At 44.3% G+C, this 26,226-nt stretch overlaps 1 protein-coding gene and 1 long non-coding RNA gene across 2 annotated transcripts in view; one reads left to right on the top strand and one right to left on the bottom strand.

Annotated features, from left to right (window-relative positions):
* LOC115178775 (GTPase IMAP family member 7-like) overlaps positions 1 to 26,226 on the bottom strand; it is a 39,130-nt gene that overhangs the window by 8,807 nt on the left and 4,097 nt on the right. The window contains exon 3 of the mRNA XM_029740087.1: positions 13,501 to 13,578. Coding sequence (XP_029595947.1) covers positions 13,501 to 13,578 — 78 coding nt within the window. The remainder of the gene's footprint in view (positions 1 to 13,500; positions 13,579 to 26,226) is intronic.
* On the top strand, positions 13,562 to 14,394 carry LOC115178782 (uncharacterized). Its single transcript, XR_003872698.1, has 2 exons — positions 13,562 to 14,244; positions 14,307 to 14,394. It is a non-coding gene; the product is annotated as an uncharacterized LOC115178782 (long non-coding RNA).

The raw sequence follows: 26,226 nt of genomic DNA, 5'->3' as shown, positions 1-26,226 counted from the left end.
CAGCTGAAATCTCAAAGTGCTGTACAGAAACCCAACCTAAAACCCCAAACAGCAAGCAATGCATGTGAAAGAGGCACGGTGGCTAGGAAAAACTCCCTAGGAAAAACTCCCTAGAAAGGCCAAAAACCTAGGAAGAAACCTAGAGAGGAACCAGGCTATGAGGGGTGGCCAGTCCTCTTCTGGCTGTGCCGGGTGGATATTATAACAGAACATGGTCAAGATGTTAAAATGTTCATAAATGACCAGCATGGTCAAATAATAATAATCATTGTAGTTGTCGAGGGTGCAACAAGCACGTCCGGTGAACAGGTCAGGGTTCCGTAGCCGCAGGCAGAACAGTTGAAACTGGAGCAGCAGCATGGCCAGGTGGACTGGGGACAGCAAGGAGTCATCATGCCAGGTAGTCCCGAGGCATGGTCCTAGGGCTCAGGTCCTCCAAGAGAAAGAAAGAAAGAGAGAAAGAGAGAATTAGAGAGAGCATATTTAAATTCACACAGGACACCGGATAAGACAAGAGAATACTCCAGATGAAACAGACTGACCCTAGCCCCCCGGCACATAAACTACTGCAGCATAAATACTGGAGGCTGAGACAGGAGGGATCAGAAGACACTGTGGCCCCATCCGATGATACCCCCGGACAGGGCCAAACAGGCAGGATATAACCCCACCAACTTTGCCAAAGCACAGCCCCCACACCACTAGAGGGATGTCTACAACCACCAACTTACCGTCCGAAGACAAGGCCGAGTATAGCCCACAAAAATCTCCGCCATGGCACAACCCAAGGGGGGGGGCGCCAACCCAGACAGGAAGACCACGTCAGTGACTCAACCCACTCAAGTGACGCACCCCTCCCATGGACGGCATGGAAGAACACCAGTAAGTCAGTGACTCAGCCCCTGTAATAGGGTTAGAGGCAGAGAATCCCAGTGGAAAGAGGGGAACCGGCAAGGCAGAGACAGCAAGGGCCGTTCGTTGCTCCAGCCTTTCCGTTCACCTTCACACTCCTGGGCCAGACTACACTTAATCATAGGACCTACTGAAGAGATAAGTCTTCAGTAAAGACTTAAAGGTTGAGACTGAGTCTGCGTCTCTCACATGGGTAGGCAGACCATTCCATAAAAATGGAGCTCTATAGGAGAAAGCCCTACCTCCAGCCGTTTGCTTAGAAATTCTAGGGACAATTAGGAGGCCTGCGTCTTGTGACCGTAGCGTACGTGTAGGTATGTACGGCAGGACCAAATCGGAAAGATAGGTAGGAGCAAGCCCATGTAATGCTTTGTAGGTTAGCAGTAAAACCTTGAAATCAGCCCTTGCCTTAACAGGAAGCCAGTGTAGGGAGGCTAGCACTGGAGTAATATGAACACATTTTTTGGTTCTAGTCAGGATTCTAGCAGCCGTATTTAGCACTAACTGAAGTTTGTTTAGTGCTTTATCCGGGTAGCCGGAAAGTAGAGCATTGCAGTAGTCCAGCCTAGAAGTAACAAAAGCATGGATTAATTTTTCTGCATCATTTTTGGACAGAAAGTTTCTGATTTTTGCAATGTTACGTAGATGGAAAAAAGCTGTCCTTGAAACAGTCTTGATATGTTCTTCAAAAGAGAGATCAGGGTCCAGAGTAACACCGAGGTCCTTCACAGTTTTATTTGAGACGACTGTACAACCATCCAGATTAATTGTCAGATTGAACAGAAGATCTCTTTGTTTCTTGGGACCTAGAACAAGCATCTCTGTTTTGTCCGAGTTTAAAAGTAGAAAGTTTGCAGCCATCCACTTCCTTATGTCTGAAACACAGGCTTCTAGCGAGGGCAATTGGACCTTCACCATGTTTCATTGAAATGTACAGCTGTGTGTCGTCCGCATAGCAGTGAAATTTAACATTATGTTTTCGAATGACATCCCCAAGAGGTAAAATATATAGGGAAAACAATAGTGGTCCTAAAACGGAACCTTGAGGAACACCGAAATTTACAATTGATTTGTCAGAGGACAAACCATTCACAGAGACAAACTGATATCTTTCCGACAGATAAGATCTAAACCAGGCCAGAACTTGTCCATGTAGACCAATTTGGGTTTCCAATCTCTCCAAAAGAATGTGGTGATCGATGGTATCAAAAGCGGCACTAAGATCTAGGAGCACGAGGACAGATGCAGAGCCTCGGTCTGACGTCATTAAAAGGTCATTTACCACCTTCACAAGTGCAGTCTCAGTGCTATGATGGGGTCTAAAACCAGACTGAAGCGTTTCGTATACATTGTTTGTCTTCAGGAAGGCAGTGAGTTGCTGTGCAACAGCTTTTTCAAAAAATGTTGAGAGGAATGGAAGATTCGATATAGGCCGATAGTTTTTTATAATTTCTGGGTCAAGATTCGGCTTTTTCAAGAGAGGCTTTATTACTGCCACTTTTAGTGAGCTTGGTACACATCCGGTGGATAGAGAGCCGTTTATTATGTTCAACATAGGAGGGCCAAGCACAGGAAGCAGCTCTTTCAGTAGTTTAGTTGGAATAGGGTCCAGTATGCAGCTTGAGGATTTGGAGGCCATGATTATTTTCATCATTGTGTCAAGAGATATAGTACTAAAACACTTTAGTATCTCCCTTGAGCCAAGGTCCTGGCAGAGTTGTGCAGACTCAGGACAATGGAGCTTTGGAGGAATACCCACATTTAAAGAGGAGTCCGTAATTTGCTTTCTAATGATCATGATCTTTTCCTCAAAGAAGTTCATAAATGTATTACTGCTGAAGTGAAAGCCATCCTCCATTTGCGAATGCTGCTTTTTAGTTAGCTTTGCGACAGTATCAAAAAGAAATTTCGGATTGTTCTTATTTTCCTCAATTAAGTTGGAAAAATAGGATGATCGAGCAGCAGTGAGGGCTCTTCGATACTGCACGGTACTGTCTTTCCAAGCTAGTCGGAAGACTTCCAGTTTGGTGTGGCGCCATTTCCGTTCCAATATTCTGGAAGCTTGCTTCAGAGCTCGTGTATTTTCTGTATACCAGGGAGCTAGTTTCTTATGACAGATGTTTTTAATTTTTAAGGGTGCAACTGCATCTAGGGTATTGCGCAAGGTTAAATTGAGTTCCTCGGTTAGGTGGTTAACGGATTTTTGTCCTCTGACGTCCTTGGGTAGGCAGAGGGAGTCTGGAAGGGCATCAAGGAATCTTTGGGTTGTCTGAGAATTTATAGCACGACTTTTAATGCTCCTTGGTTGGGGTCTGAGCAGATTATTTGTTGCAATTGTAAACGCAATAAAATGGTGGTCCAATAATCCAGGATTATGAGGAATGTTACGAACCGGCTCAGGGTTCGCAACAAAAGGGAGACAACGTGGAGACAAAGGGTAACAAAAATATATATTTATTAAATAAAGCAACTAAGTAGATAACAATGGCATGTGTAATCAGTAATCAGTAGTGTAAGTGAGTGTGTTGCATACTTGAATGTAATAATGCTGAGTGTTGAAAGGTGCCAAAGCAAATAACCAAAAAAAAACCACAAAACTACACAACCAAAAACAGCAAGGTGTCTGTGTGGAGAGAGTCTCCTCAATGAATGGGGAAGAGGTCCATTTATCCTGGGAAACACCTGAGCCCAGGTGTTTCCCATTCATCTGACGACCCTTCCAACTCCGCCCACCGGCCTCCTAATAAAGAAACAAGAGAGAGAATACGGCAGACAGAGTGGGAGGGTCGTCACACCCCCCCCCCATAAAACCGGGGACCAACAAGGGCCCCGGAACAACGTACCAGCCTCTGCGTCCCAAATTTACAAGAGGTTACATGTTCATCTTCCACTTGCCCCAGCCAACCTCCTTCTCCCCAGACCTCAGCAACCTTTGTATACAGGAAGCAACTTTTAAGAGGAAAGAAGACAACGAGACCAGGAGGGAACAGACAGGAACGACAGAACACGACAACACCAAACAACGGTCAGTCACATAAATATTCAGGAACAGGGCGCACGAGAGAGCGCATCCGCAATCACGTTATCAGTTCCCCGGATATGCCTCACATCGAGATGGAAGGATTGTAAAAATAAACACCATCTCATTATCCTCTGATTGGGACACATCATGGACCTGAAAAAGGTGAGAGGGTTATGGTCGGTGTAGACCACAATAGGTACTACCCCCGACCCAACATACACTTCAAAGTGTTGTAACGCCCAAATGAGTGCTAGCGCTTCTTTTTCAATGACCGAGTAGTTCAACTGACAACGGTCAAATTTCCTGGAAAAGAAACTAACAGGCCTCTCAACCCCAGACACATCTGCTTGCAGCAAAACTGCACCTGCCCCCACATGACTAGCATCCACCTGCAAGGTAAATGCCAAATCCACACGAGGAGCAGCCAGCACCGGAGTTGAGGTAAGCAACTTCTTTGCATCTTCAAAAGCCTGTTGACAATGAGAAGACCATACGTAAACAGCCTTAGCTTTCAACAATTCGGTCAAGGGAGCGACCACAGTAGAAAAGTTCCTACAAAATCCACGGTAGTAACCAATCATTCCCAAGAAACGCATAAGTTCCTTTTTTGTAGTTGGTGGTGGAAAAGCATCAATAGCTACCACTTTAGCCCGAACCGGACGCACTTCACCCTGCCCAACCACCTTTCCAAGGTATGTAACAGTTGCCTGAGCAAACTCACATTTAGCCAAATTGATCGTGAGGTGACCTGCAGCCAGCCGCTCAAACAAGGCTTGAATACGAGACAGATGTTCCTCCCAGGTATCTGCATATATCACTACATCGTCCAGATAAACAGCGCACCCGGCCAGCCCTGCAACAACCCTGTTCATAAGTCGCTGAAAAGTGGCAGGTGCATTACGCAGGCCAAAACTCATAACCGAATACGAGTACAGACCAGAGGGTGTAATAAAGGCAGAGATTTCACGTGCCCTACTCGTTAGGGGCACCTGCCAATAGCCCTTTAACAGGTCAAATTTGCTAACAAACTTAGCTGCTCCGACTTTATCTACGCAGTCCTCCATTCGAGGAAGAGGAAATGAATCTGGCTTAGTGACAGCATTTACCTTACGGTAGTCCGTACAAAATCTGTTTGTTCCATCCGGTTTACTGACCAATATACAGGGAGAAGCCCAACTGGAGAAAGAAGGCTCTGCTATCTTACTCTCCAGCATGTACCTGACCTCAGCATCCAGACAACGCAGTTTCTCTGCAGAAACTCTATAGAACCGCTGACGAATAGGGTCAGCATCTCCAATGTCAATATCATGCTCTATCAAGTTGGTACGTGTTGGTATATCAGAAAACAACTCTGGAAATTTCCGAATCAGATCAACCATCTCTTTTCGCTCATCAACAGGTAGATGGTTAAGAAGGTTGTCCAAAATATCCAGTGTCTCTGAATTTTTCAATCTACCTTGCAATACGCAATCGTCGGGACCAGGAACATCTTCCTCATCATGCACAGACCTAGCATGAGAAGAACCAAAGGATGTAACGGTATCAGCCAAAAGAACAGGTTTACCGTCCTCTTTAGACTCCCACTGTTTAGTCTCCGTTGAACGTGCATAATAGGGTTTTAACAAATTTACATGGCACAGTTGGTGTGCTTTTCTCCGTTCTGGAGTGGCAACTAGATAATTCTGCTCAGTGTACTGGCGCACCACTGTATATGGACCTTGAAACTTGGCTTGAAAAGGAGAACCAATAATTGGCAGCAAAGCAAGAACCTGGTCACCTGGACTAAAGTGACGAGGCTCAGTTCGACGATCAAATATGCCCTTCATCCTTTCCTGTGAAGATGATAGCTTTTCTTTCGCCATTTCACCAGCGGCATACAAGCGTCGCCGGAAATCACACACATACGATAACAAGGACTGAGGAGGCTCGGGAGATTTCCAATCATCCTGGAGAACAGATAAAAGTCCACGCACCCTATGTCCAAACACAAGGTCATTTGGACTGAAACCTGTGCTCTCCTGTGAAACCTCCCTAGCGGCTAACAGTAACCAAGGCAACCCCTCCTCCCAATCCTTATCCATCTCAGTACAATAAGCTCTCAACAAGGACTTAAGTGTTTGATGGAAACGTTCCAGTGCTCCCTGACTTTGCGCATGATAGGCGCTAGACAAATTGTGTTTAATATGGAGCTGTTGTAAAACCTGACCAAAGAGAGTAGAGGTGAAATTTGATCCTTGATCACTCTGAATGACCTTAGGAATTCCAAACAGTGAGAAAAACTGAGTCAAAGCTTTTAACACAGACTTAGTCGTGATAGACCGGAGAGGATAGGCAGCCGGAAACCTAGTGGTCTGACACATCACAGTCAACAAATAATTACTACCTTTTTTAGAACGAGGCAGAGGACCAACACAATCAATAATCAGGTACTCAAAAGGTTGGCTGAGTACCGGAATAGGAAACAGTGGTACCGGCTTAATAGCTTGATTAGGTTTACCAGTTAATTGACAGGTGTGACAAGTTTTGATAAACTCAGAAACATCTCTCTTCAATCCAGGCCAAAAGAAATGTCTTAATATACGATTGTAGGTTTTCCTCACACCCATATGTCCAGCAACATCATTGTGAGAAGTGGTCAAAACCAACTCACGAAGCTTAACTGGTACAACAACCTGACTAATCGCCTCCCCCAGAAAACAACTACCATGAGACATCCACTTTCTCATCAGGACATCCTCTTGGAGAAAATATCCATGTGCAACATCTCCCAACTGTTCCACAGGCACAATTTGGTCACGCAACTTCTCTAATGTGGGGTCAGTCCTTTGCGCATCGATTAGATCGGAGCGGGGTACAGGTAACGGAATAACGGGGAAAACAGTGATAGACGTCTTTGTGGTATTCTCATTTACCGACGCAGTAACTAGATCGCCATGGATCATAGACCGCGTCACTGCACACGCAGAGAACACCTCTGGGAAACTCTGCGCACTCTCATCAGGAATCCCTACAATTACCGGTGTATTGGAAACCACTAGAGCTGGAGACACAACAGGCCACACACGCTCACCAGCCAAGTTATTCCCAAGGATAACGTCAATACCCTCAATAGGCAATGAAGGACGCACCCCCACAACAACCTCACCTTTCACCAGTCCACAATCCAACATTAATCTATGCAATGGAACTGACAGAGTGTTCAAACCTATTCCCCTAATTAGCACGCTATTCCCTGAATCAGTCTCAGCAGAGAAGGGTAACAGAGATTCCAACACAAATGATTCAGAGGCACCTGTGTCTCTTAGGATCTTCACTGGCACTAGGTTCTTACTTCCTAACAGGGACACAAAACCCTCCGTAATGAAAGGTAAATAGTCTGGATCAATATGGACTTTCACCTGCCCCTGGGCCTGAGACAATATGTCAGGAGTGAACTGATGTGGAACAGGCGCAGCTAACGCCGTAGGCTTCGATTTAACAAAAGTACCTGTACTGAACTTATCCCTAGACCTAAGAACCGGACATTCGTTTTTCCAATGTCCTGAGCCTAGACAGTAGTGACACTCTTGACCAAAGTCAGTTTTACCATGGGAGTCAGGCTCAACCCTAGCTGAATAAAACTCTGCCCGTGAACCAGAGTATCTCGGTGACCGAGGTCCAAATCTCTCCGAACGTCTCCACTCACTCCGAATACGGGGCTCTACAAAAACAGTTTTGTGAGTCAAAACATATTCATCTGCCAAAACCGCAGCTTCAGCGACAGTTTTAACTTTCCGTTCGTTAATATACGTGGCTATACGATCAGGGACTGTGTCCTTAAATTGCTCTAACATAATCAGCTCACACAGCCCTTGGAAAGTCATAACTGCAGAGGCGGAACACCAGCGATTAAACTGTGAAGATAATTGTCGCACAAACTCAACATGAGTTTGTTTATCATCCCTTTTTAAAGTTCTAAATCGTTGGCGGTAAGCCTCAGGAACCAATTCGTAAATCTGTAACACCGCCGTTTTAACCTTATCATAAATGACACTGTCGGCTACACTAAGAGCTGAATATGCTTCCTGCGCTTTACCAGTCAGCACACATTGTAACATCAAAGCGCGATCAGAATCAGGCCAACTCCTAGCGTTAGCAACACGCTCAAACAACAAAAAGAATGTCTCAGGATCCTTTTCATTAAACTGAGGCAACAACCGTAAATTCCCAACAATGTCAAATGTGTCCGGGGCACGACCAAAAGAGGAACGATTCCTAAGTAATTCTGGGTCACCTTCCCAGAGCAAACTCTCTCCTGAGAGCTTTCCTTCCCTAACCAACTCTAGTCGCTCTTGTTGCAGCTTGATTTTAGCACGCTCGATATCCTGTTTAAATTCCAATTCCTTTTCATGTTTTAACTGATCAGCAGCCAATTCCTTTTCATATTTTAACTGATCAGCAGCCAATTCCTTTTCATATTTTACACGATCTGCACGCTCCTTATCCTGTTTAAATTCCAATTCCTTTTCATATTTTAACTGATCAGCAGCCAATTCCTTTTCATATTTTAACTGATCAGCAGCCAATTCCTTTTCATATTTCATACGATCGTACTCTAGCTTCTCACGATCGTGCTCTTGCTGTAACAGAAGCAGCTCTTTCTGCTGTTCAAAAAGAAGATTACTAGGACTAACCGATGGAGTGGTAATTGTGACATATCGGGGAGACGGCGAGTCCTCAGCAGAGGCTGCCCCAGTGGTAACTTCAAGAATACCACTCTCCATCAGATTGGCCTTCAATATTAACCTAATGGAATTTTTTAGACGTTTATCACTAATTTCAATTTTGTAGTGTTCAGCAACCTTCAACAGCTGTTCTTTAGTACATATGTCTAACAGTTCCTCTGATGGAAAGCGAATGAACTCGTCTACATTAGACGCCATAGTCAGAGAGAGAGAGGAAAGGGAGAGAAAAAAAAAAAAAATCTCACTCAACCCCTCTGAGCACATCAGACCACAACAAGAGAAAAAACAATCACACTGGTACCACAGAAAAGAGATGAGATATGGAGCTTCCCCAAAACCTACAATAACTCAACCCTAGTCTTCATGCAGATTTGCGGTGGGTAATTATGCACTGTAGCCCGCTGGCGAGGAAGTAACCCCCCAGCACGCTGGTAGATTCCACCAAGCCACGGATGTGCTCCCGAGACAACTGCTCAGTCCACAGACACCACACAAAAATAACAAACATTAACCATGCCCAACATATTCCAAAAATGAAACACGTCGCTAAGCCTATCAGGGGAAAAAGGCTATAGCTCCGGTAGTAAGTTTCACTACCCTAACCAAATCTCCCACCGAGGTACACAGCTGATTGTACTCACCTCAGACCAATGTTCCCACAGCGAGTAGAACAAGCGTTTCCAGGCTGGGCAGAGGCCTGGAAACTAACCAATGTACTCTCTCCAACGCAGCACACAAACAAAACAACCAAAGACAACCAGTACTGAGCACCAAACTCAAACTAACAAACAAAACACCTCAAGTTAACATACCTCCACGTTTTCTCCCAAACAAAAGTTCAAGATCCCGGATGAGCCCCCACTTGTTACGAACCGGCTCAGGGTTCGCAACAAAAGGGAGACAACGTGGAGACAAAGGGTAACAAAAATATATATTTATTAAATAAAGCAACTAAGTAGATAACAATGGCATGTGTAATCAGTAATCAGTAGTGTAAGTGAGTGTGTTGCATACTTGAATGTAATAATGCTGAGTGTTGAAAGGTGCCAAAGCAAATAACCAAAAAAAACCACAAAACTACACAACCAAAAACAGCAAGGTGTCTGTGTGGAGAGAGTCTCCTCAATGAATGGGGAAGAGGTCCATTTATCCTGGGAAACACCTGAGCCCAGGTGTTTCCCATTCATCTGACGACCCTTCCAACTCCGCCCACCGGCCTCCTAATAAAGAAACAAGAGAGAGAATACGGCAGACAGAGTGGGAGGGTCGTCACAGGAAAAACATTAAGATCCACAACATTTATTCCATGGGACAAAACTAGGTCCAGAGTATGACTGTGGCAGTGAGTAGGTCCAGAGACATGTTGGACAAAACCCACTGAGTCGATGATGGCTCCGAAAGCCTTTTGGAGTGGGTCTGTGGACTTTTCCATGTGAATGTTAAAGTCACCAAAAATTAGAATATTATCTGCTATGACTACAAGATCCGATAGGAATTCAGGGAACTCAGTGAGAAACACTGCATATGGCCCAGGAGGCCTGTAAACAGTAGCTATAAAAAGTGATTGAGTAGGCTGCATAGATTTCATGACTAGAAGCTCAAAACACGAAAACGTCATTTTTTTTTTTTTGTAAATTGAAATTTGCTATCGTAGATGTTAGCAACACCTCCGCCTTTGCCGGATGCACGGGGGGTATGGTCACTAGTGTAACCAGGGGGTGAGGCCTCATTTAACGCAGTAAATTCATCAGGCTTAAGCCATGTTTCAGTCAGGCCAATCACATCAAGATTATGATCAGTGATTAGTTCATTGACTATAACTGCCTTGGAAGTGAGGGATCTAACATTAAGTAACCCAATTTTGAGATGTGAAGTATCACAATCTCTTTCAATAATGGCAGGAATGGAGGTCTTTATACTAGTGAGATTACTAAAGCGAACACCGCCATTTTTAATTTTGCCCAACCTAGATCGAGGCACAGACACGGTCTCAATGGGGAAAGCTGAGCTGACTACGCTGACTGTGCTAATGGCAGACTCCACTAAGGTGGCAGGCTGGCTAACAGCCTGCTGCCTGGCCTGCACCCTATTTCATTCTAGAGCTAGAGGAGTTAGAGCCCTGTCTATGTTCGTAGATAAGATGAGAGCACCCCTCCAGCTAGGATGGAGTCCGTCACTCCTCAACAGGCCAGGCTTGGTCCTGTTTGTGGGTGAGTCCCAGAAAGAGGGCCAGTTATCTACAAATTCTATCTTTTGGGAGGGGCAGAACACAGTTTTCATCCAGCGATTGGGTTGTGAGACTCTGCTGTAGAGCTCATCACTCCCCCTAACTGGGAGGGGGCCAGAGACAATTACTCGATGCCGACACATCTTTCTAACTGATTTACACGCTGAAGCTATGTTGCGCTTGGTGACCTCTGACTGTTTCATCCTAACATCGTTGGTGCCGACGTGGATAACAATATCTCTATACTCTCTACACTCACCAGTTTTAGCTTTAGCCAGCACCGTCTTTAGATTAGCCTTAACGTCGGTAGCCCTGCCCCCTGGTAAACAGTGTATGATCGCTGGATGATTCGTTTTAAGTCTAATACTGCGGGTAATGGAGTCGCCAATGACTAGGGTTTTCAATTTGTGCTAATGGTGGGAGCCGTCGGCGTCTCAGACCCCGTAACGGGAGGAGTAGAGACCAGAGAAGTCTCGGCCTCTGACTCCGACTCGCTGTTAATGGGGAGAACCGGTTGAAAGTTTCTGTCGGCTGAATGAGCGACACCGGTTGAGCATTCCTACAGCATTTCCCTTCAGAAGCCATGAGAAAGTTGTCCGGCTGCGGGGACCGTGCGAGGGGGTTTATACTAACGTTACTATCTGTACTTGCTGGTGGCACAGACGCTGTTTCATCCTTTCCTACACTGAAATGACCCTTGCCTAACGATTGCGTCTGAAGCTGGGCTTGCAGCACAGCTATCCTTGCCGTAAGGCGATCGTTCTCCTGTATATTATAAGTACAACGACTGCAATTAGAAGGCATCATGTTAATGTTACTTAGCTTCGGCTGTTTGAAGTCCTGACGAACCATGTCCAGATAAAACCTCCGGGGTAAGAAAGTTGAATGAAAAAAGTTGAGTGAGGGTAAAAAGTAAAAATATACGGTAATGAAAACGTAAGATCGGCAACAAAAACGCACAGCAGCGTAAACAAGTCTGCAAGTTGTGACCGGAAACAGGAAACAGGAGTGATGACGTGACAGAGGGGAGGGGAGCTGTTACACTGTACAGCTCAGCATTTAACACCATAATACCCTCCAAACTTGTCATTAAGCTCGAGACCCTGGGACTCGACCCCGCCATCTGCAACTGGGTCCTGGACTTTCTGACGGGCCGCCCCCAGGTGGTGAGAGAGGAAACAACATCTCCACCCGGCAGATCCTCAACACTGGGGCAAACATGGGTGCATTCTCAGCCCTCTCCTGTACTCCCTGTTCACCCATGACTGTTTCATGTCTTTGGCATCATTAAACTGAAGACTTGATTTTAGTTTATCAAATCAATTCTCTGTAATTATTATTACGTGATTAACTAATCAGGTAGATGTAATTAACTAGGAAGTCGGGGCACCAAGGAAAATATTCAGATTACAAAGTTATAATTTTCGTTCAGATATTTTAATATCTGATCAATTAATATTCTAATTGATGATGAATTATTCTTTACCTCACGTTAGTCTCATTCCAAACGTCGTAAATTGTTGGTTATCTGCACGAACCCAGTCTTCACTATGAGTCATCCATACATCAAATCCTGCTGTAAAGAACTTTTTTTTAAGCAATAATGCAATCTGGAAAATGCATTTCAAGGACTGTATCAGGACGTGTAAAACAACTGGAAACAGGAGTATTCATAATAACAGGTGTGTTTTATATCCCTACACAGCCAGTACCCACTACCCATAATACATACACCCTTACACCATTCAATACATGCTATGTATCCCCACTAAATACATACACTACCATTTAATACATGCGATGTATCTCAACTAAATACATACACTACCATTTAATATATACTATGTATCCCCACTAAATACATACACTGCCATTTAATATATACTATGTATCCCCACTAAATACATACACTACCATTTAATATATACTATATATCCCCACTAAATACACACACTACCATTTAATATATACTATATATCCCCACTAAATACATACACCTCCACTAAAATAAACGGTCATGATTTCAGTTGAGAAACGTAACTATGGGTCATGAGAGGGTGATTGTGTACAGTGCAGCAAGAGTTTTGTTAACATTTTCCACATTCACACCCTGCTAGATCCATCCTGCCACATGGCTAGCATATCTATAAAATTGCAAATGGTTTTGAAAGAACTGTTATATCATTCACTAAATACCGTTGCCATACATAGCGAAACATTAAGACCAACTGAACGCACACCTGGTGTTTTAAAAGCCTAGCATCTCCTTAGTGCATTCAAACCCTTGGCTGAAGCCTGCAGCTAGACCTGCTGCCACCAATACTGGTGAAGCATAAAATATCCCTAGTCCTGTTGTGGCTAGACTGCTGTACGCTGCCAGTTTACAGTAAAACATAATCTCCTCTCTGATCTTTCTCTGAGCCTCTTCATAGGCAGCACTGGTGTAGTGTTGTCCTCCATTGTCCTCCACCATCTCCTCGATCGTGTGTGTGTGTGTGTGTGTGTGTGTGTGTGTGTGTGTGTGTGTGTGTGTGTGTGTGTGTGTGTGTGTGTGTGTGTGTGTGTGTGTGTGTGTGTGTGTGTGTGTGTGTGTGTGTGTGTGTGTGTGTGTGTACCTTGGCATTGACCAGTGAAGGCCTGCAGACAGAGTGCCAACAGGAACAGAGTCCTCTGAGTCCTTCCTCTTCCTCGTTCCATTTTTGCAAATGAGGATAAACTAAATTAGAATTTCTTCTCAGCTGTTTGACTTTCAAACAATCTAAACTATAAAGAGATTAATGATATGTAGTATAACTGTAGAGGTAACAGTCCTAGATGTGTGGGGACTATAAAGAGATTAATGATATGTGGTATAACTGTAGAGGTAACAGTCCTAGATGTGTGGAGACTATAAAGAGATTAATGATATGTGGTATAACTGTAGAGGTAACAGTCCTAGATGTGTGGGGACTATAAAGAGATTAATGATATGTAGTATAACTGTAGAGGTAACAGTCCTAGATGTGTGGGGACTATAAAGAGATTAATGATACGTGGTATAACTGTAGAGGTAACAGTCCTAGATGTGTGGGGACTATAAAGAGATTAATGATATGTGGTATAACTGTAGAGGTAACAGTCCTAGATGTGTGGGGACTATAAAGAGATTAATGATACGTGGTATAACTGTAGAGGTAACAGTCCTAGATGTGTGGGGACTATAAAGAGATTAATGATATGTGGTATAACTGTAGAGGTAACAGTCCTAGATGTGTGGGGACTATAAAGAGATTAATGATATGTGGTATAACTGTAGAGGTAACAGTCCTAGATGTGTGGGGACTATAAAGAGAGTAATGATATGTGGTATAACTGTAGAGGTAACAGTCCTAGATGTGTGTGGACTATAAAGAGATTAATGATACGTGGTATAACTGTAGAGGTAACAGTCCTAGATGTGTGGGGACTATATCTCATGGAATGATGAAATACTATGAATAAATTCATCAAAAAAACTTTTTGAATGAAAATATGTCAATAATTATTTTAATATGTTGGTAACACATTGTATAAAAGTAATAATGCCCTGCACCGTGGCACGATTTGCAACGCCTAACAACACCAGCTTGTTGGGCATTATCACTTATTTATAAAAAAAAATTCAGCAATTTGACCTTCAAAAAATCTAAACTATAAAAATAGTAATGCTATGTGGCATAACTGTCAATTGGTTGTCATTGGCTTCCAAGATGGCGTAGCAGTTCAGACGTCCTGTCGTGTCCCGTGTATATATATATATATTTACATATTTTTTTTTCTCACTTATCTTTTTACATTTTTTTATTCTAAATACTCAACCTCAAAGCACTCTCCTGCAACCCGCCTCATCAATTAAAAAAAAAAGAAAGTATTATTTACCTCATCTGAATTCCACGACAGAAGCTAGCCAGAGGTTAGCTATTTTCACAGGCTAACGTTGAAGTTCAGCTAGCTACGGTTAGCTGTCCTCAGCTATCCATTAGCTCGAAAAGCTATCGCCAGTTTTTGTACAGCGCGACTCAGACCAGAGCATATCGGACCTATTCTCTCTCCTTTCCTCGATTTCTACCGCAGGCTCTGGACATTTACACCTGGATCTTGCAGCTAACTAGCTGCTACCTGAGTGACTATTGGCAACGTCGGTCTCGGAATTAACACACACAATTACGGAGCTAGCTAGCTAGCCAGCTGAAGAATTCCGTCAGCCACTCGTGGGCTACTCCTGAGCTAGCCAGCTGAAGTGTCTCCTGGGCTACAACTCACCTATCCTGACCCGTTTTACTGCCGATGCGGAGCCCCATTGGGTCTTCACGACTGGATCACCGACGTTATCTGCCCGAGGGAGTTGTTCCAACTGGCCCCTCCGTCGCGACGTAACCTGATCGCCCATCTGCGGCCAGCTAATCGTTAGCTGTCTTTTCGGCTGTGATCTGAATAGGTCTGTCGGACACTTTTCTTGGGCCACTATAACTAACTATTTTGCCAACTTGGACAGGTCCCCCCTTCCACACGGAACCCCACTAACCCACAGACGGAAACGCACGAGGCGGCTAAAAACAGACCTCCCTCCCATCTTCCACCAGCTTGCTACCTATGGCCCAGCTAGCTGTCTGAATCTCACTGGACCCTCTGATCACTCGGCTAAGCATGCCTCTCCTTAATGTCAATATGCCTTGTCCATTGCTGTTCTGGTTAGTGTTTATTGGCTTATTTCACTGTAGAGCCTCTAGCCCTGCTCATTATACCTTATCCAACCTCTCAGTTCCTCCACCCACACATGCTATGACATCTTCTGGTTTCAATGATATTTCTAGAGACAATATCTCTCTCATAATCACTAAATGCCTAGGTTTACCTCCTCTGTACTCACATCCCACCATACCTTTGTCTGTACATTATACCTTGAAGCTATTTTATCGCCCCCAGATACCTGCTCCTTTTTCTCTCTATTCTGGACGTCACAGACGACCAATTCTTATAGCTTTTAGCCGAACCCTCATACTTATCCTTCTCTGCTCCGCTGGGGATGTAGAGGTGAATCCAGGCCCTTCAATGCCTGGCTCCACACCTACTCCCCAGGCGCTCTCTTTTGATGACTTCTGTAACCGTAATAGCCTTGGTTTCATGCATGTTAACATTAGAAGCCTCCTCCCTAAGTTTGTTTTATTCACTGCTTTAGCACACTCTGCCAACCCGGATGTCCTGGCTGTGTCTGAATCTTGGCTTAGGAAGTCCACCAAAAACTGTGAAATCTTCATCCCTAACTACAACGTTTTCAGACAAGATAGAACGACCAAAGGGGGCGGTGTTGCAATCTACTGCAGAGATAGCTTGCAGAGTTCTGTCCTGCTATCCAGGTCTGTACCCAAACAATTTGAACTTCTACTTTTAAAAATCCACCTCTCCAAAAACAAGTCTCTCACCGTTGCCGCCTGCTATAGACCCCCCTCGGCCCCTAGCTGTGCTCTGGACACCATATGTGAACTGATTGCCCCCCATCTATCTTCAGAGCTTGTGCTACTAGGCGACCTAAACTGGGACATGCTTAACACCCCAGCCATTCTGCAATCCAAGCTTGATGCCCTCAATCTCACACAAATTATTAATGAACCCACCAGGTACAACCCCAAAGCCGCAAACACTGGCACCCTCATAGATATCATCCTAACCAATGTGCCCTCTAATTACACCTCTGCTGTTTTCAACCAAGATCTCAGCGATCACTGCCTCATTGCCTGCACCCGTAATGGGTCAGCGGTCAAACGACCTCCACTCATCACTGTCAAACGCTCCCTGAAACATTTCAACGAGCAAGCCTTTCTAATCGACCTGGCCCTGGTATCCTGGAAGGATATTGACCTCATCCCGTCAGTAGAGGATGCCTGGTTATTTTTTAAAAATGCCTTCCTCTCCATCTTAAATAAGCATGCCCCTTTCAAGAAATTTAGAACCAGGAACAGATATAGCCCTTGGTTCTCCCCAGACCTGACTGCCCTTAACCAACACAAAAATATCCTGTGGCGTTCTGCATTAGCATCGAACTGCCCCCGCGATATGCAACTTTTTAGGGAAGTTAGAAACCAATACACACAGGCAGTTAGAAACGCCAAGGCTAGCTTTTTCAAACAGAAATTTGCTTCGTGCAACTCCAGCTCTAAAAAGTTCTGGGACATTGTAAAGTCCATGGAGAATAAGAACACCTCCTCCCAACTGCCCACTGCACTGAGGATAGGAAACTCTGTCACCACCGATAAGCCCACTATAATTGAGAATTTCAATAAGCATTTTTCTACGGCTGGCCATGCTTTCCACCTAACTACCCCTACTGCATTCAACAGCACTGCACCCCCCACAGCTACTCGCCCAAGCCTCCCCCATTTCTCCTTCTCCCAAATCCATTCAGCTGATGTTCTGAAAGAGCTGCAAAATCTGGACCCCTACAAATCAGCTGGGCTTGACAATCTGGACCCTTTCTTTCTAAAATTATCTGCCGAAATTATTGCAACCCCTATTACTAGCCTGTTCAACCTCTCTTTCGTGTCGTCTGAGATTCCCATAGATTGGAAAGCAGCTGCTGTCATCCCCCTCTTCAAAGGAGGTGACACTCTTGACCCAAGTTGCTACAGACCTATATCCATCCTACCCTGCCTTTCTAAGGTCTTCGAAAGCCAAGTCAACAAACAGATTACCGACTATTTTGAATCCCACCGCACCCTCTCCGCTATGCAATCTGGTTTCAGAGCTGGTCATGGGTGCACCTCAGCCACGCTCAAGGTCCTAAACGACATCGTAACCGCCATCGATAAGAAACATTACTGTGCTGCCGTATTCATTGACCTGGCCAAAGCTTTTGACTCTGTTAATCACCACATCCTCATCGGCAGACTTAGTAGCCTTGGTTTCTCAAACGATTGCGTCGCCTGGTTCACCAACTACTTCTCTGACAGAGTTCAGTGTGTCAAATCGGAGGGCCTACTGTCTGGACCTCTGGCAGTCTCTATGGGGGTACCACAGGGTTCAATTCTTGGGCCAACTCTTTTCTCTGTATACATAAATGATGTCGCTCTTGCTGCTGGTGAATCTCTGATCCACCTCTACGCAGACGACACCATTCTGTATACTTCTGGCCCTTCTTTGGACACTGTGTTAACAACCCTCCAGACGAGCTTCAATGCCATTCAACTCTCCTTCCGTGGTCTCCAACTGCTCCTAAACAAAAGTAAAACTAAATGTATGCTCTTCAACCGATCGCTGCCTGCACCTGCCCGCCCATCCAGCATCACTTCTCTGGACGGTTCTAACTTAGAATTTGTGGACAACTACAAATACCTAGGTGTCTGGTTAGACTGTAAACTCTCCTTCCAGACTCACATCAATCATCTCCAATCCAAAGTGAAATCTAGAATTGGCTTCCTATTTCGCAACAAAGCATCCTTCACTCATGCTGCCAAACATACCCTCGTAAAACTGACCATCCTACCAATCCTCGACTTCGGCGATGTCATTTACAAAATAGCCTCCAATACCCTACTCAACAAGCTGGATGCAGTCTATCACAGTGCCATCCGTTTTGTCACCAAAGCCCCATATACAACCCACCACTGCGACCTGTATGCTCTCGTTGGCTGGCCTTCACTTCATCATCGTCGCCAAACACATTGGCTCCAGGTCATCTACAAGACCCTGCTAGGTAAAGTCCCCCCTTATCTCCGCTCACTGGTCACCATAGCAGCACCCACCTGTAGCACGCGCTCCAGCAGGTATATCTCTCTGGTCACCCCTAAAGCCAACTCCTCCTTTGGTCGTCTCTCCTTCCAGTTCTCAGCTGCCAATGATTGGAACGAACTACAAAAATCTCTAAAACTGGAAACACTTATCTCCCTCACTAGCTTTAAGCACCAGCTGTCAGAGCAGCTCACAGATCTCTGCACCTGTACATAGCCCATCTTTAATTGAGCCCAAACTACTACCTTTTCCCCTACTGTATTTATTTATTTTATTTATTTTGCTCCTTTGCACCATATTATTTATATTTATATTTTAACTTTAACTTTCTTCAAACTACAAATCTACCATTCCAGTGTTTTTTTTTTTCTTGCCATACTTTATTTACTTTGCCACCATGGCATTTTTTTGCTTTTACCTCCATTATCTCACATCATTTGCTCACATTGTATATAGTCTTATTTTTTTCTACTGCATCATTGATTGTATGTTGTTTTACTCCATGTGTAACTCTGTGTTTTTGTATGTTGTCGATTTGTTTTGCTTTATCTTGGCCAGGTCGCAATTGTAAATGAGAACTTGTTCTCAACTTGCCTACCTGGTTAAATAAAGGTGAAATAAATAAATAAATAAATAAAAAATAAACACAGTACATTCCCTTCTCAGGTCAACACAATGTTCCCAAAAGATGTATCAAAATCAAATGACATTCTAAACACGGTCATTTATGCATGAAGGTCAACAGACCTGGTATCAATTAAATCTTTACTTAATGTTGTGCTATAGTTGTTAACATGTCTGGGCTAGTGGGACGTCAGCGTCCCACTCTATTCAACAGCCAGTTGTAGACCGTGGCGCGAAATACAAATTCCTCAAAAAATCAATAATTTGAATTTCTCAAACATATGACTATTTTACACCATTTGAAAGACAAGACTCTCGTTAATCTAACCACATTATCCAATTTCGAAAAGGCTTTACAGCGAAAGCAAAAAATTAGATTATGTCAGGAGAGTACCCAGCCAGAAATAATCACACAGCCATTTTCAAAGCAAGCATATATGTCACAAAAAAATAAAAACACAGCTAAATGCAGCACTAACCTTTGATGATCTTCATCAGATGACACTCCTAGGACATTATGTTATACAATACATGCATGTTTTGTTCAACCAAGTTCATATTTATATCAAAAACCAGCTTTTTACATTAGCATGTGATGTTCAGAACTAGCATACACACCGAAAACTTCCGGTGAATTTACTAAATTACTCAGCATAAACGTTCACAAAATACATAACAATTATTTTAAGAATTATAGATACAGAACTCCTTTATGCAATCGCGGTGTCAGATTTTAAAATAGCTTTTCGGCAAAAGCACATTTTGCAATATTCTGAGTACATAGCTCGGCCATCAAGGCTAGCTATTCAGACACTCGCCAACGTCGGGGCTCAGTAAACTCAGAATTACTATTCGAAAAATTGGATTACCTTTGCTGTTCTTCGTCAGAATGCACTCCCAGGACTTCTACTTCAACAACAAATGTTGTTTTTATTGGTTCCAAATAATCCATAGTTATGTGCAAATATCTCTGTTTTGTTTGTGCGTTCAGGTCAGTATCCGAAGGGTGACGTGCGAGCGCATTTCGTGACAAAAAAAATCAAAATGTTCAATTTCCGTACTTAGAAGCAGGTCAAACGCTGTTTAAAATCAATTTTTATGCGATTTTTCTCGTAAAATAGCGATAATTTTCCAACCAGGCAACGTTGTATTCATTCAAAGGCTGAAAGAAAAAAATGGAGTAGTCTCGTGAACGCGCGTCTCAGTCTAACTGTCCCCAGGCTGACCACTCACAAACTCTGCTGCTGTTCTTTGCCCAGAGACAGCAGACACCCCATTCTGCTTTCTGGCAGCTTTAGTGAGCCAATGGAAGCCTTAGAAAATGTCATGTTACAGCACAGATGCTGTATTTTCGATAGAGATGCAACAGAAGGACAACAAATTGTCAGACAGTGCACTTCCTGTATGGGCAGGAGTAGTAACCAGATTAAATCGGGTACGTTTTTTATCCGGCCGTGAAAATACTGCCCCCTAGCCCAGACAGGTTAAAAAACTGTAGATTGTTGTACATTTAATTAGTAAGGTAGCTAACTTGTCACGTCCTGACCAGTAAAAGGGGTTATTTGTCATTATAGTATGGTCAGGGCGTGGCAGGGGGTGTTTGTTTTGTGTTTGTTGGGGTTTTTGGTTAGGATCTATGTTTTCTGTTTCTATGTTTATATCTAGTTTTTCTAGTTCTATGTTGGGTTTTGGCAATGACCTCCAATTAGAGACAGCTGGTTGTTGTTGTCTCTGATTGGAGGCCATATTTGGGTGTGTTCGTTTCACTTGTGTTTTGGGGGGGGGCACACGGGGAGTTTGGCAAAGTCAGGGTGGAGACCTGAGCCAACTCCCAGTGCTTACTATGGGGAGCAACGGATCAAGCAAGCACTATGTTATGCGGAGATACACACTGTGTCACCCATACGCATGCACAGTCCGGTGCGGTTGGTACGAGCTCCTCAGCGTTGCCATGCTAGAGTTAGCACTCAGCCAGGAAGAAGTGCGACGGCGCAGTGCATCTGGCCACCAGTGCGGCTCCTCGGTCCAGCTTACCCTGCACCTGTTCTACGCACGGCAGCCCTCACTCTCCAGCACAGCCCAGTTCGCTCTGTGCCAGCGCTTCGCCCGGGCTACAGTGACAACTCAGCCAGGAAGGGTTGTGCGGGCCGTGCGCTCCAGACCTCCAGTGCGTCTCCAAGACCCAGTGTACCATGTTCCTGCTTCCCGCACCCGCCCTGAGGTGCGTGTTACTAGTCTGGCGCCTCCTATGCCAGTCCCACGCATCAGGCCTCCAGTGTGCCTGCCCAGCCCAGTACGTCCTGTTCCTGCTCCCCGCACTAGCCTTGAGGTGCGTGTTAACCTCTTGCGTATATCCTACCACTGGGGGCGCCACAGGGCATTTTGGAAAAAATTTGTTCCCATTTTCAACGGCCTACTAATCAAACTCAGAAGCCAGGACATGCATATACTTATTTTATATGGATAGAAAACACCCTAAAGTTTCTAAAACTGTTTGAATGGTGTCTGTGAGTATAACAGAACTCGTATGGCAGTCAAAACCCCGAGACCGATTGAACCAGGAAGTGGGATTCTGAATTGTGGACTCGACTTCACAGCCTTCCCTGTAATTCACAACGTGAAAAAATGATAATTGAGCACTTTCCAGTGCTGCCACTAGATGTCCCCAGTCTTTACAAAGTGTTTTGAGGCTTCTGCTGTCGAAACTCAGTGCAGGAGACGATGTGGCAATTGGTCACAGTAGGAAGGCCATCAGCATTGTGACGTCGGCGGCCGTGTCTGCCCCCACCTTTGGAAACGTTTTGAAACACAATGAAATCGTCCCACTCGAATCTGATTGGCTCTCTTGTTGAAACAGGCCCTGAAGATTAATGTTATACAACGTTTGACATGTTTCAACGAACCTAACGAAGGGAAAAAAGTCATTTTTCGTTAGCCAAGTCCCGCGCCCGTATCAACATTTGGATACAGCCTTCTGACGCGCTAACAACAGCAAGCTAATGGAACATAAAGAATGGTCTTTTTCGACCGAAAATACATTTGTCGTGGACCTGGGATTCCTGGAAGTGCTTTCTGATGAAGACAACTAAAGGTGAGGGATTATTGGCAATATTATACAAGATCAGATGTGATGTGCGATTGTTCCAAGATGGCGACGAGCTAGGCTTTCTAGCTCATTTTCTGAGTATCGCATCCCCTTTTATCTCAAAGTGTGATTACCCTGTAAAGTTCATTTAAAATCTGTTATGACGGGTGTTTTCAAGAGATATTCATCTATAAATCTTAGATTGACAATATAAAAAAAAAAAATCGTTTTCGAATAGTAATTTGTAAAATTGTAGCACTGTTTCCCGGGACGCATTTTATGGGAAAATAGTTAGTCAACGTCAGGTGCCGATGTAAAATGCTGTTTTTATATAGAAATATGACCTTTATTGAACAAAAGATTGCATGATGTGTGTAACATGATGTCCTAGGTGTGTCATCTGATGAAGTTTGTAAAAGGTTAGTGCTGCATTTAGCTGTTTTTTGGTTATATGTGATGCATGTGCTTGGTCGGAAAATTCATATGATGCTACTTTTACCATGTACTCCTCTAACATAATCTAATATTGTGCTTTTCCTGTAAAACCTTTTTGAAATCGGACAACGAGGGTCGATTCAAGAGAGGTGTATCTATAAAACGATATGAGACAGTCCTATATTTGAAAAAATAATAATATTGAATTTCGTTATGCTAATGTCGCTAGGAGTTTTTCGCTGGAAAATGATCCCGCTAACGGGATGAGAGTCTCAAGAGGTTTTAATAGTCTGGCGCCTCCTATGCCAGCCCCACGCATCAGGCCTCCAGTGCGCATTTCCAGTCCAGAGCCTCCGGCGACAGTTCCCCGTCCAGAGCCTCTGGCGACAGTTCCCCATCCAGAGCTTCCGGCGACAGTCCCCCGTCCAGAGCTTCCGGCGACAGTTCCCTGTCCAGAGTTTCCGGCGACAGTTCCTCGTCCAGAGCTTCTGGCGACAGTTCCCCGTCCAGAACCTACAGAGACGGCCTACAATCCGGAACCTGCAGAGATGGCCTACAGTCCGGAACCTGCAGAGACGGCCTACAGTCCGGAACCTGCAGAGACGGCCTACAGTCCTGAGCCCCCAGCGACACTCCTCAGCCCTGAGCCTCCAGCGACGCTCCTCAGCCAGGAGCCTCCAGCGACGCTCCTCAGCCTGGAGCCTCCAGCGATGCTCCTCAGCCAGGAGTCTCCAGCGGTGGTCTGCAACCCAAGCCTTCAGCGGTGGTCTGCAGCCTAGAATTTGCTGAATGGGAGCTACGGCCAGAGCCAGAGCCACCTCCGTGGGGGGAGGATTGGGAGGGGGGGTGTAGCACAGGAACCGTCGTTGACGGTGGCCACCCTCCCTTCCCTCACTTTAGGTTTGGGGTTGTTTTTGTAGGTTTTTGTTTTGAGGTGCATTCGGGGTCTGCACCTTTGGGGGGGGGGGGGGGGGTACTGTCACGTCCTGACCAGTAAGAGGGGTTATTTGTCATTATAGTATGTTCAGGGCGTGGCAGGGGGTGTTTGTTTTGTGTGTGTTGGGGTTTTTGGTTAGGATTTATGTTTTCTGTTTCTATGTTTATATGTAGTTTTTCTAGTTCTATGTTGGGTTTTGGCAATGACCTCCAATTAGAGACAGCTGGTTGTTGTTGTCTCTAATTGGAGGCCATATTTGGGTGTGTTCGTTTCACTTGTGTTTTGTGGGTGGTTGTTTCCTGTTTAGTCTGTGTACCTTACGGGACTGTTTTTCATCGTCAGTTTATTTTGTTTAAGTGTTTTCTTTAATAAAGAAAGAAGATGTGCACTTTACCCGCTGTGTTTTGGTCACCTCAATACGACCGATGTGACATAACTTGAAAACGTACTTTTATGTGACTCATCCTACATGTGCCGATGTCTCTTTAGATACCTATCTTATCTTTTACCACATGTCCATTATTATCCAATGGAACGTTGATGAACTAGTTCTGCATGTTTCCACATTACCACTTTTATCCAATGAAACGACGATGAACTAGTTCTGCATGTTTCCACATGTCCATTAATATCCAATGGAACGACGATAAACTAGTTCTGCATGTTTCCACATGACCATTATTATCCAATGGAACGACGATGAACTAGTTCTGCATGTTTCCACATTACCATTATTATCCAATGGAACGACGATGAACTAGTTCTGCATGTTTCCACATGTCTATGATTAAAAACAGTCATGAGATGTGCAGGGTTATTTCAGGCCTTTCCAAATAGGTTACTTGAGAAGACTCATGACATAATAGGCTTTAATGAGAGGTACTTCAGAGGTAACACGGGCATAGCCAAATCTACTTGGTGGTACATTAATTAACTGAGGTTGAGAAACACTGGCCTTCTCATCTAGTGTTAGAGGGACCCATCAGACTAGAGAGTGTTGTGTTCAAGGTCACCACTAAAAGATGGTGCGCCGAAGAACATGGCTGACGTTTTACATTCTCCCAACCAATTGTGCTATTTTTTTTATTTTTTTTGCGTTTTGTGTAACTTATTTTTGTAACTTATTTTGTACATAATGTTGCTGCTACCGTCTCTTATGACCGAAAATAACTTATGGTCATCAGAACAGCGATTACTCACAGTGGACTGGAAGAAACTTTTTCCTTTAACGAGTCCGACGAGAAGGATATACTGCTTCCACTGGGTGCAATTAAAGCCTTTAAGTCTGGGGAAACTCCAGGGCTGTTTGGCACACCAGTTGAGGTATACCAAACCTTTTCTGATGTACTCATAGGACCGTTATTAGCATCTTGTAACCACTCCTATAAACATGGTAGATTATCATTATCATCAACAAGTTCTGATTTCATAATTACTAAAACAGGACTCAAGTAGTAAATATAAAAGATCCAGTCCATTTAAAAAATTTGAGTCCCCAGCCTCCTGAATTGCGCAGCGGTCTAAGGCACTGCATCACAGTGATTGCGGTGTCACTACAGACCCCGGTTCATAACCAGGCTGTGTCACAACTGGCCATGACCGGGGGTCCCATAGGGCGGAGCACAATTTGTCCAGGTTAGGGGAGGGTTTGGCCGGGGGGCTTTACTTGGCTCATTGTGCTCTAGTGACTCCTTTTGGCGGGCCGGGCGCCTGCAAGCTGACCTTGGTTGTCAGTTGATCGGCGGGTGTTAACCTCTCTTGGGTAGGGGGCAATATTTTAACGTCCAGATGAAAAGCGTGCCCGTAGTTAACTGCCTGCTACTCAGGCCCAGAAGGTAGGATATGCGTATTATTAGTAGATTTCGATATAAAACACTCTGACGTTTCTAAAACTGTTTGAATGATGTCTGTGAGTATAACAGAACTCATATGGCAGGCAAAAACCTGAGAAAAAATCCAACCAGGAAGTGTGGAAATCTGAGGTTTGTAGTTTTTCAAGTGGTTTCCTATCTAATACACAGTGTCTGTGGGGTCATTTTGCACTTCCTAAGGCTTCCACTAGATGTCAACAGTCTTTAAAACGTTGTTTCATGCTTCTACTGTGAATGGGGAGAGAATAAGAGCATATGGAGTCAGATGACTGAGAAAATGACATGAGCTCAATCGTGCGCACTCCCGTGAGAGTTAGGTGTGTTCCTTTTCATTTCTGAAGACAAGGAATCGTCCGGTTGGAATATTATGGAAGATTTATGATAAAAACATCCTAAAGATTGATTCTATACATCGTTTGACATGTTTCTACAAACTGTAATATAACTTTTTTGACTTTCGTCTGAACTTACTCCGCAAGCACAGTGAATTTGGATTACTCGACTGATCGCGCGAACAAAATGGAGCTATTTGGACATAAAGATGAACTTTATCGAACAAAACAAACAGTTATTCTGGAACTGGGATCCCTGGGAGTGCATTCCGATGAAGATCATCAAAGGTAAGTGAATATTTATAATGTAATAT

Source organism: Salmo trutta, chromosome 38 (assembly GCF_901001165.1).
Source record: "Salmo trutta chromosome 38, fSalTru1.1, whole genome shotgun sequence".
Classification (NCBI taxonomy): Eukaryota; Metazoa; Chordata; class Actinopteri; order Salmoniformes; family Salmonidae; genus Salmo; species Salmo trutta.
The sequence above is the reverse complement of the archived record's forward strand: the minus strand, read 5'-3'. Positions and strand labels throughout refer to the sequence as shown.